The sequence below is a fragment of the Vulpes lagopus genome, chromosome 4 (assembly GCF_018345385.1).
Source record: "Vulpes lagopus strain Blue_001 chromosome 4, ASM1834538v1, whole genome shotgun sequence".
NCBI lineage: Eukaryota > Metazoa > Chordata > Mammalia > Carnivora > Canidae > Vulpes > Vulpes lagopus.
This window is the reverse complement of record NC_054827.1, coordinates 115,557,551-115,577,932: the sequence shown is the minus strand read 5'-3', so window position 1 is coordinate 115,577,932 and position 20,382 is coordinate 115,557,551. Positions and strand designations below refer to the sequence as shown.

The following is a 20,382-nucleotide window of genomic DNA, read 5'->3' as shown; positions in this document are numbered from 1 at the left end:
TCCCCCAGATCCCACTGGGCCACAGCAAGTCTTGCTTGTAGTTTTATCCACCATCACCACCCCAAAACTTACCAGTAGCTTATTTTTGGACTTTGCATGTATGGGTCCTCTTTTCCCCTCTAAATTATAAACTCATAGTTAATCTATTTTATAACATAGCTTAAAATGTACCCCTAAATGAGCTATACCAACCCTCAGAATCCAGGCTCTGAAAACCAAGGTGGTCACTTGGATCTAGATTTAAGGACAATGAAGTTTAAAATGTCCAAACTGCTGTTAAACAGACAAACTTTTTTAATGATATCAAATGCTGGTGAGTGTATGGTGACAAGGGCAATCTCCTAGGGCCCTAATGGGAGTGTGAACTGGCACAGCTCAGTAATCAAGATATTTGTGTATAAAAATGTTGAAGACTTCGTTATGGATAATATCGGAAAACTACTGTGGGGCAAGATCAGCAAATGGGGAAGCAGAATTCAATTTCACCCAACGCCTGGACCCATTGTTCCTCTTAAGGGGAGAACTATCTCTGTCTATGAAACCAGCTGGACAAGCACTTGGGTGCATGTGCACTCCTAAAAACAAAGATCAGTAGGAGACAAGAAGACAACAGGTAGATTGCGCCCCCCCGCCCCGGGGGGGGGGGGCGACTAAACAGGACTCAGTGTGGGGAGTGAGTTAACAGTAGATGGGAGGGACCAGAAGAAAGATAGGATAATAGGACAGAATTCTCTAATACAGGTAGTGTAATTTATAGTCAGCTAGCCACGGACATTTAGAAAAATGTCAAAATGTCAACTATCCCTACCACATTCGTGAAATTGAGCACTTACAAATTCAGCATTTCAAAACTAAAAACTTAAAAACTGTTCTCTGAAGATAAAATATATCATAAATTAAAGCAAAACTTAAAAAATTTTTGAAAAACTACAAAATACCTCCCTTTGTCCTACAAAATTTTAAATTTTTGATGAAGTATTAAGTTTCTAGGAAAAGGTACATCACCAAAATCAATTAAAGAAGTAGGAGAAAATCTGAATAACCCAATAATCATATAAAAATTAAAAAAAAAAGCTGTCAGAAAACATCCTCCCAAAAAAGGTTCTGTGCCCATTTACTATCAAGTTCTTTCAAATCATCAAGGAATAGGTTATTCCTGTGCTATTTAAACTGACCAGAAAAGAAGAGAATGATGGAAAACGCTCCAACTCATTTTTGTGAAGTTAATAAAAACCTTGATACAAAACCCTGAAAAATAGAGTACTAACCAACATTAGTTATGAATACAGATGTAGTACTTTTCAACAAACTATTTGTAAACCAAACCCAGTTGAATATGAAAAAGACAATATATCATGGCCAAGTATCATTAATGCCAGGAATGCAAGGATGATTCAGTATTAGGGATCTCATTAATATGATTCATTGTGTTAGTAGGTCATAGGAGTCAAAGAATATGATCATCTAGATTTCTCTGAAGAGCCCTGATAACCAAGTGTGCTGGCAATTACAGCTTCATGTGAACACCACTGGCAACAGTTCAGCAGGGGAACATACCATCCTAGGAGACCAGAGCTACACTAGGTAATGGCCAGCCAGAATCTAGGAGTTGTGCTGGGAGTCTGTCTAATTTATCAACCCTATCCCTCTAGCCAAGTATCAGAGAAGGATAACCAATACACACAGAAATACACAGAAAATGGGATCTATTAACCAGCGAAGTGTTTTCTCAAACTGTAAATATAGCCCATTAGCAGGTCATGAAATCAATTCATTAGGTCCTAACCAGCCATTTTTTTTCATGAGATCCATTGGAATGGAATGGGTAAAAAAGCAATTATCACAGTGAATCCTTCACAGAAATGATAAGCATTGTTTCTTGAAACTTTTGTTCCAGCAACATGATTTCATATACACATGATGTAAAATGTACTTCTTCCTAGCTGGCTTTACATTGTTGAAATGAGACTTTGCTACAATTTCTCAATTCAGTAATATTAGTTTATGATGAGGGTCTAAGTGTAATGATTAAAGTATGCTCTCCAAAGCTATACTTCCTCTACTGAAAAGCTTGGCCTTGTGTCCACTAATTGATGAATGGATAAAGATGTCTCTCTCACACACACACTCTCTCTCTCTCTCTCTCTCTCTCTCTCTCTTTCTCCCTCTCTCTCCCTGGAATATTATTCAGCTGTAAAAAAGAATGAAATATTTCCATTTGCAATGACATGGATGGAGCTAGAGAGTATAATGCTAAGCAAAATAGGTCACTCAGAAAAAGACAAATACCATATGATTTCACTCATATGTGGAATTTAAGAAACAAAACAAATGAACACATGTGAAAAGAGAGAGAGAGAGAGAGAGAGAGAGATGAACTAAGAAACATTCTTAAGTATAGAAAACAAACTCATGGTTACCAGTAGAAGAGGGGTTAGGGGAATGGGGGAAATAAAGGATGAAGATTAAGGAGGGCATTTGTTGTAATGAGCACTAGGCAAGGTATGGAAGTGTTAAATCACTATATTGTACACCTGAAATTAATGGAACACTGAATGATAACTAACTGGAGTTAAAAACCTTAAAAAAAAAAAAAAAGAAAACTAAAAGCTTGGATTTGCCAGATTAAATTAGGTTAGATTATTTGAAAATACTCACCCCTCCCCCTCACCTCCCCACAACACACATACACACATCATCTCAATGGGAGGAGCATACTTGCCCACTCCAGTGATTTCAGGCTTGGCTTTATAATTTGCCCTGGCTTTGCAGTAGGTAAAAGTACTTCCCTACCCCCTAAGTATGGCTTCAGCTATGTGAATTGCTTTGGCCAATGGGATGTTAGCAAAAAATAACTCAAGTAGAAGGCACAAGAAAGACCCTTGTGTATTTGGACCTGTTTGCATATGTGTCTGTTATCATCAAGGGAAGAACATACCCTGGCTAGCCTGCTGGCCTAACCAAGGAGGATGAGAGACACATGGAGCAGAGCCCCATTACAAAAAAAAAGTTCCCAACAGAACAGAACCTTCACAAGATCAATGAATACAATTTTTAAAAATAGAAACATAACCAAAAAATAAAATAAAAATAGAAACACAAGCAAAATGTAGTCATGATACATGTAATGCTAGATAAATTTCTCAAAATAACAGTCACAGATAAATTATAGATAATCTGATCTCGCTTTCAAAAAGCTCAGGTGGAAATATAGGAGTGTAAAAAAAAACACTTAGGACAACAGAAATAGTGAGCTTAGAAAAAGAATGGCAAAAATAAAAAAATAAAAACATTAGAAATTTGAACCTCTCCTGAAGTTTTCTCCTGAACACACAGCACACACTTAGGAAGAGAAAAAAATTTGTTTACATCATGTCCAGATAAAAATATCAGACTTCAGAATAAAGAAGAAATCATGTAGCTATCTATCATGGCAGACAAAATGAGGCACATACTGATAGGAAAGATCAGATTGGCCACAGCCTCCTCTTCAGTAATACTCAATGTCAAATGGTACAGAATTGATATTTACAAAGACCTCAGGAAAAAAGTGAAAAAAGTCTTCTTTAATTGTCAATGGTTGAAGTTTTGGGGGTTTTTTTTGTTCTTAAGAGATATTAACTATATGTATGTTGGATCCCCTTTTATCATTTTTCTATTAGCATTTAATTGTTCATTTATATTTCATCTTGTAGAATATCCATTCTGTCTGGCTCATCCACAGTTACTTATTCCATTGTGCCTGTCATTCCTCATGGGGTCAGCTGCTCCTGAAGAGCAGCACAGGGAGGATGTGGTATGAGACCAGATGAACTAGAGCAATCCAGCACTTTGATTCTGCTTTGGTGCCTGGCTCATCCTCTTACTAAGCTCTTTCCTTGTCTCTGGAGCAACAATTTCCTTTTTTGTCAACACTCGAAAGTCATTACGTTCACAAGAAGCCCCTTAATGCACAGCTCTTAGTTCTGGGACGTGCTGATCCCTCTCCCTACCTTATACCCTTCACCTTCAGCAGCCTTTCTGTAGAAGGTTAGCCTGAGCATCTAGGAAAAAAACTTTCTGTCAAAAATGTTACCCTTCAACTCTGGGTTGCTTACCATTTGTGATGTCCAGTAATACCTCTCTGAGGACAATACCCACTTCTTTCAAGTCCCCTCAGGGCCCCCACTTTCACTGTTCTTACCAAAAGTTTATTAGGTATGCTCAATTTGTGACAGTCACCATTCAGGAAATCTCTGTTCTGCTCACAATCCAAGGAGACATAGATCAGCCTTCAGCATCCTCTCTCTGATCTGGATTCAGCAGTACTCAAAAACAAAACAAAACAAAACAAAACAACACAAAACAAAAAAACACTTCATAGTTTGTGTTGGAGGGCCAGTATTTCCTTCTTTGACCGAAGATAAACTTCTTTTTTGTTGTTGTTTGTTTTGTGTAGTTTTGAGGCAAAGAACTCTTGTGACTCCCCCATTATGCCAAATCCCACATAAAACAACAGGACTTTTGTTCATGTAACTTGACCAAATCATTTGAAAGACTCTCTAGATTAGTCAAAAGTATAATAACAAAGAGAGGTCTTACCTTGATAGTTACTGAACGCACTACAAAGCTATAGTAGATTGTTTAAAAATACAATATTAGCACAGGAAGAAACTAGCAGATTAATTAAATATATTCTAAAATTGAAATGCTAATGCTCATTTTAAAAGACTAGAAGAAGATATACACATATATTTTCTTTCAGTATGATGTCATTTCTAAGCATGATGCAGAGGCAAAGAGTTCTTAAGAGATTCCTAGAGAAAATGGCTTGAAAATTTTAAATGTCAGTGTATTCAAAACATAAATAAAAACAAAATATTAATGAAAAAATGAGAAAACTATTTGCAACAAAAAAGGATAATATTCTTTATATATAAAGAACACTTATAAATTGGTAAGAAATTCTCAATAGAAAAAAACAGGCAAAAATGCAAAGATAAAATCTGTTACACTGTTTCTAATATCTTGAGGAAACCTTACATAAAGCAAGTATTGGAAATGGCCCAAAAGTGGGACACCTGAATGGCTCAGTGGTTGAGTGTCTGTCTTGGGCTCAGGGCATGATCCTGTGGACTGGGTATTGAGTCCCACAATGGGCTCCCTGCAGGGAGCCCGCTTCTCCCTTTGCCAAGTCTCTGCCTCTCTCACTCTCTCCTTCTCTCTCTTTCTCTCTCTCTGTCTCTCATGAATAAATAAATAAAATCTTTAAAAAAAAGGAAAGAAATGGCCCAAAAATATTTTTAAGAATCTTTCACTGCTAAGATTTCCTTCAATCTTATCCTGCCAACTATTACACAGTAAGAGAACACATTGAGAGAAGCTTTCTGAAAGAGAACTTGATAGTATAAACTTAAGGTCTTAAAACCACATGGCTTTTGACCCCCAAATTATGTTTCAGTGAATACATTTTCCTAGAAATGTATTCAAGGAAAATAATCATGAATGTGAGCAAGATGGATCTGCATACGTTTTTGTAGCAGCATTATTTTTAACAGCAAGAAACTGATATCAAGGTTCAGCAGTAAAGAATTACTTAATATAATATAGCACATCCAAACAATGCAGTACTCTGAAGACATTAAATGTTATAAAAGAAAAAATATTTAAGGACATATGGAAATATTCCTCACATTGTTAAATTTTTTAAAAATTACCATCAAAATACAGTATAATCACTTTTTAAAAGATGCATAGATGTTAATATTCTAAAAAGAATATTAGGAATACATATATACAACAAAATCCTAACAATCGGTACAATTAAAGATTATATTTTTCCCTTTGTCTTTCCACATTTTTTCCTAATAAATATGTTTTATGTTTTTAAATCAGGAAAGATACACAATGGAAATTTCAAAAGAGAGAGCAAAGAGAATTTAAAGAGTCCTTTAATAGTACAAATGAGTTCTTATTAATATAATGTGCATTCTTCCTTTTTCTAAATTATTTTCAAAACAAAAGGCTATTATATTTATACATGAAGGCTTGGAGAACAAATACATTTCTGAGCATTTGACCACAATAATTTGTAGCATACATTGGCTGGAGCTGTTCAGTGCTGACAAATTCTAGAAAGTAATTGCATAAAATACTTGGAGAGGAAACTGCTTTATGTTTCCATGCTATTTATGGAAATTAGCATCTTTGTAAAAATAAACTGCAAGCAATCACAATCACAAACCTTGAAATGTGGTTTCCATAAGATGTTAGCTTTGGTGCTTTAAGATCCATTAGCAAGGCAGTGGGGGAACACTGCCCACTTTTCTGTTACGAAGAAATTACATATAATTGGTTTTTTCCTCTTGTATCTTTAATCCCTCCTTTTTCTCCTAGATGCTCCCCTATGGAGTCCATATATGCTGACATGTTCACGTTGCCCAGAATAACCTTTCTAATAATCCTGTTTCCTTCTCAAAGAGCATTGCACATTCCCTTTATTCCATGCATCACCTTCTGTAATCCACATCTTGTCCTGAAACTGCTCTTTCGAACATCACCAATCATTTCACAAGATCAGGGTAACTTTCATTTTCATAAGTCTCTAAAACTTGTTCAAAACCTGAAGGAATCTTCATGTTTTTTCCCTCTCTCTCTCTATCTCACGGTACTCGTCGCGATCTATCTCTCAGTTCTAAAATGGTTTTCTTATCCATCCTCTTGTCTGCAACTAACTCCCACCCATGGCACTCTTGTGAACTGAGTTGAAGGTCTCCTTATTACCAGCCTGGACCTGTGCCAGCTGCCTTCCAAGCACCTCTGTTCAAGTGCATCACCAGTGGTCCAGTGGAATCCTAACAGTGCCTCCATAACCCCCTGAACACCCACAGGAGACCACACTGCCCAGTGAATAAAGTCCTCTTTATTGCTGACTTACGTAGCATGCTCCTCAAGGTCCTCGCCAGTATGACTATAAACTGTCTTTGTTCATCCTGATTTCATACCCCGTGCTGCTAGGTACCCTACTCTTCAAACAAATCAATGGAAGCAGAGGGGCAGACACAGATTTAAAAAACAAGTTCTGAGATAGAACAAATCCAAGTTAGTGAGAACAGGTACCGGGAAGGGTGACAAAGATGAATGCCTCTAGAGGGAGCCCAGGATTCTGGCTCAGATGACCAGAAGACAGAGAATCCAAGCACTGAGACAAAGTCAGGAGCAGGGGGGGCTGAGGACTTCCATTTAGGAAGTAGTGTGTTTGAGGCCCCCAAGGAATAGTCTAGTGGAAGGAACTAATAATAGCTCCTAGATAGGGGATCCCTGGGTGGCTCAGCAGTTTAGCACCTGCCTTCAGCCCAGGGTGTGATCCTAGAATCCTGGGATCGAGTTCCACATCAGGCTCCCTTCATGGAGCCTGCTTCTCCCTCTGCCTGTGTCTCTCCCCCACCCCCATTAATAAATAAATAAAATCTAAAAAAAAAAAAAAAGCTCCTGGATAAACTGATGTGCAGCTCATGGAAGAGGCACATAGAAGCCTCTCAGAAATACTGGCCTTTTCCATTTTAGAGAGGCTTTTAAGAGAAAGAAAGAAAGAGAGAAAGAAAGAAAGAAAGAAAGAGCAAGCAAAGACAGGCAAACCAAAATAAACTTATCAAAATTGTGTCTTATCTCCAATGTTTATATTTAGAAGTTAGAGTAAAATAGAAGCCACCTTTTTATCTTTCCAGTGTATGGAGAATCTAATTTGAAAGCCTGAATCTCTAGGAGAGCTGGGTCCCCTGGTAATAAACCCCAGGCAGGAACCTCTGGAGAAAAAAACAAAGGAGTAATGGAAGGTACCCAGGGACAGCCTATGAAGGGAGAAAGAAGAGGCCAAGTGCAGAACTCTAGAACTGAGCAGCTTTAAAAAAAAAAAAAAAAAAAGCCAGAGATGGGGGATTCAGGGCGTGGCTCAGGGTGTGATCCCCGGAGTCCAGGATCAAGTCCCACATCGGGCTCCCTATGAGAAACCTGCTTCTCCCTCTGTCTATGTCTCTGCCTCTCTCTGTGTGTCTCTCATGAATAAATAAATAAAATCTTTTAAAAAAATAAAAATAAAAAATAAAAAGCCAGAGATGGGAAGGTCAGAGAGGCAGGAAGAGAAAGGAGTCAGGTGTCATTCTTCCCCTGGATTCTCAAGGGATCTACCCAATGACTCCATCCTGCAGCTAGGAGAGGCCTTGGGGGCAATGTGGTAACAAGGTGGACCCTCCCGCCAGGACAAGCTCAGGTCTTTCCACTCAGGCTCCATCATGAGTGTCACACACAGCTTGGAATCTGCATCCAAAATCACTGTGGATGGTGAAGTCATACAGGGAGTACATCTACAACATAAAACCCATAGTGCTGGAAGACCTCTACCCAGAATAAAAGAGGACAGAGAGAGGTATATCAAATGGGTAGCAAAGCACAGTCAACTAAGGAAAAATTATTCTAAGGAATATTCAAATAAGCAAGAAAATTTGTGAGCATAAGATGTTCACTACAGGTGGCTGATGGCAAACACAAGTGAATGAACTATCTTGGAAACAACCCAAATGTCAAACAAAGAAATAATGAGCTTAAATTATGGTATCATAGTATACCCTAAGTACAATGAACACAGCCATTACAAACGAAAACACAGTCATATATGTACTGACATGGAAAGATATTCATGATATATTGACTGAAAACAATGATATATAACAGAATCTGTAGCATAATCCCACTTATCAAAACTTAACACATGTATTTATATCGTATTTATGCATAGAAAAAGTCTGGAGGATTACACATGAAAACTTTAAAAGTTATTACCTGGGTGGTAGTAGGAAGGCAAATTTTTTATTTTGATTTTCCTTTCATTTATCCAGATCTTCTATTTTTCTACAATTTAAATTTTTACATGCATAATTACCTGCCAGTGCTCAGTGCTGCTAGACACAGAATGTCAAGCTACGGCAATGAGGTCAATCGATTAATTCACTGCCATTCTCTTAAACCTCTTGTCTAGATGGAGACCAGCAGGAAAAAGTGCCACAGAACATGGCTGGGGAGTTCTGAAGACGGGAGGTCATGCACATGAGAGTATGAGAGGAAAAGTGGTTGTACCAGGAACTCACTGGTATCGGCAGAACTCACTCTGTGAAGAGTGAATACAAGTGTTGATGGCTCTCTAACCACTGCTCACACAGGAGGACCCAATTCAATCAAGACGACACTGACCCAGGCTGCCACCTGAGTCCACTCGCCTCCTTCTCCCAGGCTAGGAGAATAGTTCTGAGGAGGTAGGGGATTTCTGCACCTCGCAACAACAACCAAGGCTTGGGCTCTGCCTTCTGATGTAAAAGGGATAGAGCGAGAGCTAAAAGGTCACTATTAGTGTTTGTGGCATCAGAAGGGAAGAATCACGGCCAAGGCCAGAGCCAACACCAGGATGAGAACTACGAATCCCAAAGCCTCCACCAAGATAACAGCCACCCAGACAAAACTGCCATCAAGTCTCGAACCACCCAAACATCCAGAATCACCAAGATCAGAACCCCTCCCCATACCAGAACTGAGGAAACCAGAATGATGGATAGATAAAGACCAGAAACCATGCCAGAGAGAAGCACTGAGACCAGAACCACCAAGAACCACCTAGAACAGCAATCCTTAAAACTTCAGGCCAGCATTGCTGAAATCCAAATCCCTGAGAGCAGAACTACCACTTAGACCAGCACTGGCCCTAAGCCTAGAGCCATTGTGTCTAATTTCAGTGTCACAATAGTCAGGGGGATCTTTCCCCATTCTAAAACACTGGTCTCATAGCCCAAAGTGGTGACAAAGAGGAGCTGAGTGCCTCACTTTCTAAAGAGAGTGACTGACATTGGGCAGATGCCTGCCTCAGAGCTCGCCAGGGAGGGAGGGCCATGACAAGCCCTACTGTCACCAGTCACCACCTCCCTCATCTCTATGGAGGGCTGAGATTCACCCAAAGAGACTGCATGGTGAGCCTGCAAGCAGAGCCTGGCAATCCACCCCCCCAGATAGGCATCTGCTCAGAGGGTCTGCTGATGCATCCCTGGGCCTCCCCGGGCAGGGAGTGGGGAGCTGGAGGCAGCTGGCAGCCAGAGAGAGGAGGCAGTGTGGAGAATCTGATGCCTCCACTGTCTGCACAGCAAGAATGCATACATTTCCTATCAATCAAGTAGACAACACCAAAGGGAGCTGGGGTGTCTTTTTCTAACTGAAGTGTGGTTGACACACAATGCTTCATTCGTTTCAGGTACAGTGATTTGGCAAGTCTGTAGGTTATGCCATGGGTTGGGGTTTAAACCACCATGCTTGTACCCTAGCCCACAGATCTGCGTGCTGGGCAGGAAGTAGAAATCTCTCTGCTCTTTTCCCCACCACCTCTGCTATTTCCAATGCCAGGAAAGCCAGATCCAGAATAATTAAAAGGAAGAAGTGCCCCAGAGCCAGTCCTCACCGCTGGTTGAGGTGGGAAGAGACTAGACCACAGCACAATCTCGCTTTATGTGCCCAGAGTCAGGTGATCAACCCTACACTAGACAGAAGGGAGGTGAGATTTAAATCAAAGTAGGGAATCAAGATTTAAAATTGGACTGGACTTTTTTCAAATGAAAAAAATGAAAGTGAATCTGTCCAAGATTTCACTAAGGAATGGAATGAATCTGATGAAACACAGTTGGAGCCCATTCCCCGGCACCATGTTGAGACCCACTGAGTGGAAGCTTCCCGATGAAGGAGGCTGCAGGGGAGAGCTGAAACAGGGGCAGCTGCCTTCTCAGGGGAGACCAGGATCCTGAAGGAAAGGATCTGGAGCAACAGGGAGCTTCCAAGGCCCATGACACAGGAAGAGTGAGGGAAACAGTAAGCTCCTCCAGAAACCCTCAAGAACAAGTTATAAAAACACAAGCCTGCCGACCTCATGGTTTGCTCTGCAATCCATCACATTTACTTGTGGTCAGCGAATATAAGAGGTTGAGTTTTCGCTGATGTATTAAAGGAAATCTAGTTTTTATTAAATGAGTTGACACACCCACGCTCCCTGTGGCTCAGCCTCAGCCTCGTGTCTATTAATTCTCCACCAGCCACGTAGGGGCAGCATTGACAAAGCAAGGGGAGATACTGAAGAATATCTTAAGGCCCCCAAACACCAAAGTCCCAGGACACCCCAGAGGGGCAGCTTTGAATCAAACCCAGGCTGACTGTAGGCAGGCAACCACGTGCCCATGAGCAGGGTCTCAGGACTGAGGGACCCTTCACTATAACATTCTCCCCCGACCCATGGTGAGACTGTCCTGGCCAACCCCACTCACACCTGAGGGAACTCTCCTGAGAAGATACCGGCCCCACCCCCTCCTCACCAGTTCAGCAGCTTCTCTGTTCGGCTGATGCCTCCCGAGTGCCCCCTACAGTACCACAGTGGGAACTACAGGCACTGCTCTAGTTTTAAACCTGGGCGCAGGCGGCAGCGGCAGCAGCAGAGAGCTCAGGTCTATTGCACTTATTACATGCCAGACACTGTTTCTGTTTTGTCTGTTCCTTTCTTCCATTTGCAGTGGATTAACTCCTCCAAACAATTCCATGAGGCAGATGCCCCTCTCTACAGATGTGCAAACCGATGCAGAGAAGTTTATGTGACAGGTCAGGAGGCAGTGGTGCTGGGAGTCAAGCAATGGGCAGTGTGGATGATGGTGTAGTCTGAAACCTCCTTTTACGATCTCCTGCGCACACTGCCCCATACATGGAAACAACGCTGCCAGAGGCACACAGATATGGAAAAATCCAAAAGAGGTCACTGAGTGATTCAAGCTGGGCAAACACTGCCCTTGGCCAAAGGTCAACAGACTGCCTCAAAGCACATTTAAATTTTATAGGGTGCAAGAAGACAAAATGAAACGCTGTGCCTTGAAACCTCAGCCCCAGGAATAAAGCTCTGAAGCTCTCATAGCCTTTTTCAGCTCTGCTGGGGTGGGGGGGGGGTCGGAAAAGCAAGCCTCCACCATTTGCCAGCACGTTACACCACATGGACTAGAGAAACCCTAAAATCACCCTGAAAACACTTAACTTCTGTTCTCACAACAGCTATCTATTAGAATGTGCTTATGGAGCAGCATGAATGAGATGGGATAATGGGGGAGAAAGTGCACATCGACAACCAGGTTTTGTGAGCCACTGAAATCACAGGGCGTTGGAGCTGGAAGAGGCTCAGAAACACTATGTCCAAGAAACCAAGAGGAGAGACACTCTGATTAATCTATCCCGTGGTGTGTGCCTTTATTCAAGTGTGAATCCTCATTTAACAGTCATGAATGCCCTTCTGAAGGGCCAGGCCCTTTGCTAGACCCTGTGGAGAAACAGGTCACCAAGCCATGTGCCCAAGAAGTTATGTCTGAAGAGAGGGGTCGCCTTGTTCTAGTTCATGCAAAGTGCTGTCCTGAGCCAGGAGCAGGTCTGGAAGGCCATGCTAAGACGTGTTCTGGACCCTTAGAACATGGACTATGAACTCCGTGGCAAAATCCAGGCTGCACACACATTTGCCTGGCTTTCAATGCTTTCAAAACTGGGAGGTTTCAGAGAAAATCTGGATGACCCCGCTATCTAGAAAATGAGAAGATAGGGCCATCCTGGGTTTGTGTTCCCACTTGGCAACGATCAGCTGGAGGTGAGTAGAGGCTCCTGTAACAAGATGGAGCATGTGCCATCCACTTTGCTGTAGTCTCCACCATTCCCTTTTGTCTCTCCGGCGATGCTCTCTTCACTCCTGTATTTCAGTCTGCCTTAAAGGCAAATGAGGATGCAAGAGATGAGCCAGGCCTTCCCAGGCTTGTGAGAAAGACAGGGGTCTAAAGAAAGGACTGCAAAATGGTGTGATATGTGTTGACAGAAGTCAACTCAGAATACTGACTTAGCGGCTGAACTGAGGTCAGAACCTGAGCTCTGCCCCGTTCATTGTGCCCGGGCCTTTATCAGCCTCGCCTCTACTGGGCACAGGCAGGCGGCCATTCTAGACTGAAAAGACAGGGCCCACCAACAGCCCCAAGTCACTGCTGGTACATGGTATCCAAGTGGTATCAAAGACCTGCTCAAGACTCAGGAAGGACCCAAGGGATCTGAATCATTCTTACAGCTAAGATGACCAGAAATACCATTCGCTGGAGGTAAGAGAGAACATTAGGTTCCCTTTGGTTTGGGATTAACACAAATCCTACCACATTTTAGGTGATTTAGAATAATCATCCCGCAAGCAGAGGGATGCCTGTCATTCTTCTTGCTCTGCATGTTACCTGCAGGAGGGCAGAGTGCATGAAGACCATCCACATTAGCAGCCACCAGGAGCTCTTCCAGGAAGCCATGGGGTCCAGTCTCCTGGGGAATCTCTCTTGAGCCTGCAAAAGAAGAAAAAATTGGTTTCCAACCTGCTCTGCCCCCAGTGGCAGCAAGGATGACTTAAGAGACCAATCAGAGGGAGGCATCCTGAGCCTCCCATAATGTCTTGAAAAAGGCTTGTGCAGGTCCAGGATGGAGCTACCCGCAACATGGTAGAGGCTATGGAAACCTGTCTTTAAGACCGGTCCACATCAGGGTCAGGAGGGCAGCTGGACCTGACCCCAACAGGCAACCCACACACCTCCAGCCTTTCAAAAGCTGAGACATCTCTGCACCGACCACTTTCCAGCTCATGTGTCAGCAGCAGGGTGTGGCTACTGGCATCTGACTCAGGAAGCCAGCACGGAGCCAAGGATTAGGGCACCTGCCAGCTTCTTCGACTTCAGGCAAAAATGAATCTAAGACCAACTAAGCCACCCCAGAGAGGGGCAGGGACCTGCCTACGGGCACACAGCAAGACGGTGACTGTTCTAGGGCTGGAACGCAGGTCTGAGAGTTCAAGGCTTTCCCCCGCGATGCCACCGGTGCCGTGCGAACCCGGGCCTGCAGCTGGCGATCTGCGAGCTGGGCCGGGGAGGTTCCGAGCGCACGGCCTCCGTCCCGCCGACCAACGCCGCCTCCCGGAGTGGGGCAGTGGGGGAGGGCGCACCAGCAGAGGCCGCCGGAGCCGGGAGGGCGCGGGGGTCCTGCCGAGCTCTCCCCACAATTTACAGGGAAGTCAGTACGAGTCTGAGACTGGAAAAGCCGAGGTCACGCTCGCCTCTCGCTTCGCCTCGCGGGCGCCTTGGCGGAGCCGGTGTCCGGGGGCGGGTCGGTGGCTTCCCTCCATCTGGAGAAGGCATTAAGGGCCTGGCCTAATGCGATCCGCAAATGTGCTGCTGTTTCCGACCTGCGGCGGCGACTCGGGGCCGAAGGGAGGCGGCCGGTGCCGGGCCCGGGACCGCGCGCCCCGCCGCCCCGCGCCGGCTCCCCCCGCGCGTCCCCGGCCCCTGCGCCCGCGCTCGCGACCCACGGGCCCGGCGGCCGGACCTTGCGACGCTCCGCGCTCCCGGCTGCCCGCCCCGAGGGCCCCGCTCCCCCGCGCCCCGCGGTCGCCCGCCCTCGCCCGCCGACAGGGCACGGCCCTCCCCGCACGCGCCGGCCCCCGGAGCGTGCCGGACCCGAGGTCCCCGAGCCCTGCAGAGGGCGAGAGCCGGGCCCCGGAGACCCCGGCCGCCCGAGTCCCCCGGCGCTCCCGCACCCCGCGCGGAGCCCGCCGCACCCACCTTGCGCCGCACACGACCCTGGGACGTGCGGCCCGGGCGGCGCGGGGCGGCCCCGTCAGCGCCTCGTGCGGATCCGGGCCCGGGACGTTCCCCGACGCCGGCCTCAGCCCGCGGCGCCGCAGTCGCTGCCGCGGCCCAGCAGTTAAATGGGGCCGGGACGGGGGCCGCCCCGCCTCTCCCGCCCCCTCCGGGCGCCGCGCGCGGCGCTGGCGGGGGCCCAGAGGCGGAGGGCGCGCGCCGCCACCTGCACCGCCCGGCAAGTGCACGGCGCGCCCGGCCGCCCCCCGCCCTCCGCCCGAGCCGGGGGCGCCGGGGCGCGAGGGGAGCGCGGGAGGGGCCGGGCCCGGGCCGCTCGGAGCGCTCGGGGCCTCGGCGACGGCGAGACGCGGCTGGAACGCTCCTCCGCCCGCTTCCTGGAAGCCACTCCTCGCCCTGGGCCGGCCGCCAGGCGTGGTGCCAAGAGCCGGGATTGCCGACGCCGCCGCGGCCGCCGCCGCCGGCAGGCGCGCTGGGGAGAGGCGGCCGCGGCCTCGCCAGCCGGCCCGGGCGCCCCCCGCCGCCCCTCCGGCAGCTCCCGGCGCCCCGGCCCGTGCGGACCTCGGCGGAGTCCGCGCGCCCCCCCCCGTCCGGGCGGCCTCGTCCCGGGCGCCCCGCGCAGCCCCGGTGCCGGCCGCCGACCCCCGGGCGCGCTCGCCGCGAGGACACCTGGCCGCCAGGGGCCCCCAGCGCCGACACTGGCCGCGACTTCGGGGGCGCTGGGCGCGCTTGAGCTGCCCAGACCCTGGGGCGCCAGGCCCGGGGTGAGGGGCGGCGGTGAGTGTCGAGACCCGATGACTTTCCTTATGGAAGCGTAGAGAATTGGGATGAAACGTTCGTCCCCGGCTCTGGCCTCATCTCAGGGGGATAAAGGCAGGGGCCAAGGAATCGCCCGGAAAGTCTGCCTTATGCCCTCGCCCAAGCAGGACCGGGGCACCACTTCCTCGGGTGCCCGGCGCAGGCTAGCCACTGCGCGGAGCTCCGCAGGCGCCGCCTTTTGGGACGGTCGGTCCCCTTTGTGGTCCCAGAGAGGAAGCTGAGGCCCGGGGTAAATACCCAGCACGCAGGGACTTGCAAAGCCGGGGCTGCAGCCCGCGTCCCCTTCTCTCTAAAGTTCCTCTGCTGTTCATCCCCAAAGTTGCTCTCCTCCCTGTTCTGTAGTTGAGACATTCAGATGGTGTTAGAGCTTTACCAAGAGGAGCTGACCCCCCCCCCCCGCCTCCCCACCCCACCCCCCATCGTACCTTCCTAGCCCTGGTGACTCCCCTGGCCAAGAGGAGGATCTCTCCAGTGGGGACTGGCTCTCCACTCCATGTGAAACGGCTGGAATCTCATGGGACAATGCGCAGAGGACCTTCAGTTGAAGAGGCAGAGGAGCAGGATGCCAGGCGAGGCTGCATGGTAGGGGGCAGGGAGCCCTGGGCTGAGCCACAAAGAACGCACCTGTGGACAGTTTTCTTTGCCATGGTTGTGTTCTCAGGAAGTCAAGGGAACAATGAATTTGTGAATACCGAACCACTGAAACAGAGTTAGGTCCATCAACCAATCAACACACAACCTCATCTTACACAGGCTTCTCACTGAAACATACCTTATTGATTCATTAGCATTGAACCCAGGGCCACCAGCAGTACAACTCCTGCCTCAATGACGCACATCTAGCCCGGGAATTTTCTCTGTAGGGCTCATTCCAACCGCTGCTTAGGAGCACTTTCCAGCGCTCCAGCACTGTCCTTGGGGGCTCTCTTAAACAGCGAGATTACCAACAAAGAGACAAAAATGTAAAAAGTGGCACCACACAGACCATAAGAGGACACTTCTTTGCAGTGTGAACGCTGAAACAAGAAGGCAAAGGAGCGCCTCCCTGTCTACCTTAACTGGGAACGTACATACCAGGCGGGTCACAGTCTCTGCCCCTTTGCCAAATGCCATGAAAGAACTGCAAGATTTGTGGATTCCAAATAAATCTTAGCAAGTAGGTGAATTCACAAACATGGAATCTGCAAGTAATGAGGACCGCCCATATGTGCTTCTCATATCAGGGTATCAGTAGGGAAATAACAACATCGTTGCAGAACATCTATGGTACGCCAGGCACTGTTCCAGGCACTTTGCAGGTAGTAAGTCAGTCATCGCGCCAGCCTACGGGGTTGGCATTGTTTTTATTCCATTTTACAAATGAGGAGACTGATACAGAAAGATTTAACCGCATATTCTTAGCTAGCAACTCGAGTGTACCAGCTCTCACGTCATTCATATTCTAAAACCAGCTCCGATGGTTTCATGGAGTGTATTGCAGAAAGCACATGAATATTCAGGATGAAATGGAGAATTCAAAGAGATATTATGCCTGTGCAGCTGGGTTGAGCTGTGGTCCCCATGCCTGCAGGTCAGGAAAGCACCAAGGAGGCCTCTGCAACAGAAGATGTGCTGGGAACACTGGAGCTGCTCTGCTCCAGGTATTAATGCCTCCGCGGGACTTCCTGTCTCATTTTCCCATGGGCGCTCTTGATTCCTGAGCCAGCCTCCAGGGAGTGCCCTGCATCAAGGATGGAGGCCAGGCTGTGCCTCTCTCTTCCAGGAGTTCCATCTCCTATCAGACCAAGACCCCTCAAGAAACAGCTGGTCAGGAGTGAAAAGAAGAGTAAACATCACCAACAGCCTGATGGCAGCTCTGCCTTCCTTTCCTCTAGCAGATCAAGCAATCCTGTTTGTGAATTAGGATGATGAAGAGCCATGCAGGGCAGACTCCACTTAGGGAGGGCTGGCTGGACCTCACAGGCCCTGTCCCCAGATTCCCACCTAACTACCCCCATTAGGATCTCCTCCACCACTCTGCCCAAGTGTAGACCTCAAACCTTCCCTCAGTTCCCCACCCACTCTCCCCTCTACCCTGGACCCCCTCTACTCAGATCTGGCCAAACTGTTTATTTTTTTTAAGACTTTATTTATTTATTCATAGAGACACACACAGAGAGAGAGAGAGAGAGAGAGAGGCAGAGACACAGGCAGAGGGAGAAGCAGGCTCCATGCAGAAAGCCTGACGTGGGACTTGATCCAGGGTCTCCAGGATCACGCCCTGGGCTGCAGGCGGCGCTAAACCGCTGCACCACCGGGGCTGCCCTGGCCAAACTGTTTAAATAAGACATTGCCAAAGAGGTGGGAGAAGATTGGGAATGGGAAGAACAGAAGAGAATGAACCCCCTGCCCAAAAGCCAATCTGTAGGATTGGGCCACTGGGTGCAGAGATGCCCACCCAATGTATCTCTGAGGGTTCAGGCCCTAGACTACCCTCCCCACCCAGAGAGTCCCCACCACCTGAGTAGAAGGGCAGTGTCATCAACCCTGAGAGGTCTAAAAACCAAGTTCTACTTTCTCCCAAGGATCCGTCTTCATGAGTTCCCAGTTCCCAGTTTCCATTACCTGTCACAAGATCTGCTTCTTTCCTGTAAGAGTTTCAGGGATTCCTACCTCTAATCCCAGCATGGCCTACTGACCCCAACTGGACAAGCAGACAAGCACAACAATGCAACATTTGTATGAGAGGCGTGCCCAGAGGACCAGAGAAGTTACTATGGGTGATGCTGGGGTTGGAGTGTGTGTGTCTTTTGCCCTAAGAGAGAGAAAACATCACTTCAAGGCAGCAGCCTGAATTTGTTTTTGATACAGATTGCTCTGTCTGCTTTGTGGGACTTGTGAGACAAGTTTGGGAAGCACGCCTAAGAAGATGACATTGGAGGCTTAGAGAAAATAGCTTGTGGGCACAAATCCTATAAAAGTTGCAGTTACCTACAGTAGGCACAAGGGATGCATTCTCAGCCAAAGCCACCAGGAGATAAGAGGCTGAGAAGGCTGGGTGAGCATGGTGACTTAGGGGTATGAGATTGTGAAGGGGGTGCTCTTATAGAAAAAAAACTGTAAGGGAGTAGAGAGCAGAAAGGAAAGGGGTGAGAGTAGAGCAAGCCTATGGCCAGGTGCATTCTCACCTTTGCTCAATCCTTGGGGCTCCTGGCAGAGGAGCCCCACAGTAGACTTGCCCACATGCCAGTCACTCCTTGCCTCTCCTAGAGTTGGGTGGTGGCGTAACCTCCCAGGCAGTTCCCAAAACCAAAGACAGCGCTCCAGAGCTCTCACATGTGCGCCCTTGCTCCCCTCTCGACTGAGGGACAGGTGCACCTGCCAATATTGAGGGTCTGGGTAGGGCATCCACCCTGACAACACTGACTCCACCTGGTTTATCAGGTCTCCTTAGCCCCATGTGGGAAACATGCTCAGCTAGTGGTTGTAGTGGTACTCTTCTTTGGAAGAGAAATTTACTTTATAAAATGTGTTCATGGCTTCTGCCTCCAAAGCAAAAAAAAAAAAGCCTTTGGGAGGAGGGATGACAGGAAGGAGATGGTTCTACTTGTTGAGGGGCTCTGTGCTTTGGCACATCCTCACGCTTGGTTTCTCCACTCATCCTGTACTGAGATCCCCAAAGAGCACCTTGAGGTGCCAGGTCCATGATTTTAAGTCAGAAGCTTAGGAATTATGATTGCTGTGGCCCTGGAGGTCTGAGCCAATCAGAATCTCTGTCGGGAGGGTGCTGTTGGACAGACTTTTTCTAGAAAGCTTCAAATCTTTAGGGGTAGGATAAGGAAAGCCAGAGTCTCATAAAGTGTGGGAAAGGAACAGAGCTGGGATTTGGTGACTTTCCATGCCCCAAACCAAGGCTCGTTCCCATCTGACTTCTAGGACAAGGAAGGTGCTGACTTGACTTGGTTCTGTGTGCATACCAGGCTCTGATAATCTTGCACATAGACACATATGTATGTCCAGATAGACTCTACTGTGGAACAGGAGCAGATGCCCTGCACAGATGCCCCAGGAAGAATGGATTTGCTAGTAGCTTTGAGCCATCTCACTCTTCCCTTAACCACCCTTTTCTTCCCCTCAGAGGCATAAGGTGAGTGGGCGACACTGGACCTATCATCAGGAAATCCGCTAGTAGTCCAGGATTGGCCACAAATTGGAGGATTCTGGGCAAGTCACTTTTACCTCTCTGAGCATCAGCTTTCTCTGCTACATTATGGACAATAGGTACTTCCAGTGTAAGGTCCAAAATTGTTTTTATACTCTGCTCATATAATAGGGCAACACCTTCCTAATCTAGAACTCAACCATAGCAATCTCTGCGGTCCTAACCCCAACCAGAAAAGAAAAGGCCTCTGAACATCCACCTGACATCAGATTTAAGCATATTGCATCTGAGTTAACGCTTGGGTCTCACTCAAACTTTTGATTCTTTGCTGGCACATAGTTCCAATGTGTTTGTTCAGCTTTCGAGAATAACTTAGAGGCTGTAAATTTAAAAGGAAAGAAAGCATGCTAAGAAAAGGGATACGAACAATGTAAAGTCACTACAGAAGAACTATAAAAGGCACAAAAGGAGTGAAAAAACACCATAGTCTGAGACAGTTTTATTTCCCTCAGAAGGCCTGAGAAAAACAACTGTGTCATGGCTCAGTCCTGTGTTCATGCTCATGAATCCAGATTCTTTAAGAATGCATTTGTTCATTAGATTCTGCTTATGGAAGTGTAGAAGTACATGCTACATTTTAGAAGAACATTTACTCACAAAAGGGTTAAATTAAAGAAAAAGAAAACAAAATCAAGCAACATATATTCTTTCACCTCTTCT

The 20,382-nt window shown here is 46.9% G+C and overlaps 1 protein-coding gene across 2 annotated transcripts in view; it reads right to left on the bottom strand.

Moving 5' to 3' along the window:
* ADAMTSL3 (ADAMTS like 3) overlaps positions 1–15,006 on the bottom strand; it is a 340,042-nt gene extending 325,036 nt beyond the window's left edge. For both annotated transcript variants that reach the window (XM_041752919.1, XM_041752918.1), the window contains exons 1-2: positions 14,667–15,006; positions 13,299–13,400 (exon numbers count right to left, since the gene is read on the bottom strand). In XM_041752919.1, the coding sequence (XP_041608853.1) occupies positions 13,299–13,367 (69 nt within the window). In that variant the 5' untranslated portion in view covers positions 13,368–13,400; positions 14,667–15,006. The remainder of the gene's footprint in view (positions 1–13,298; positions 13,401–14,666) is intronic.
* Between the last annotated feature and the right edge of the window lie 5,376 nt (positions 15,007–20,382).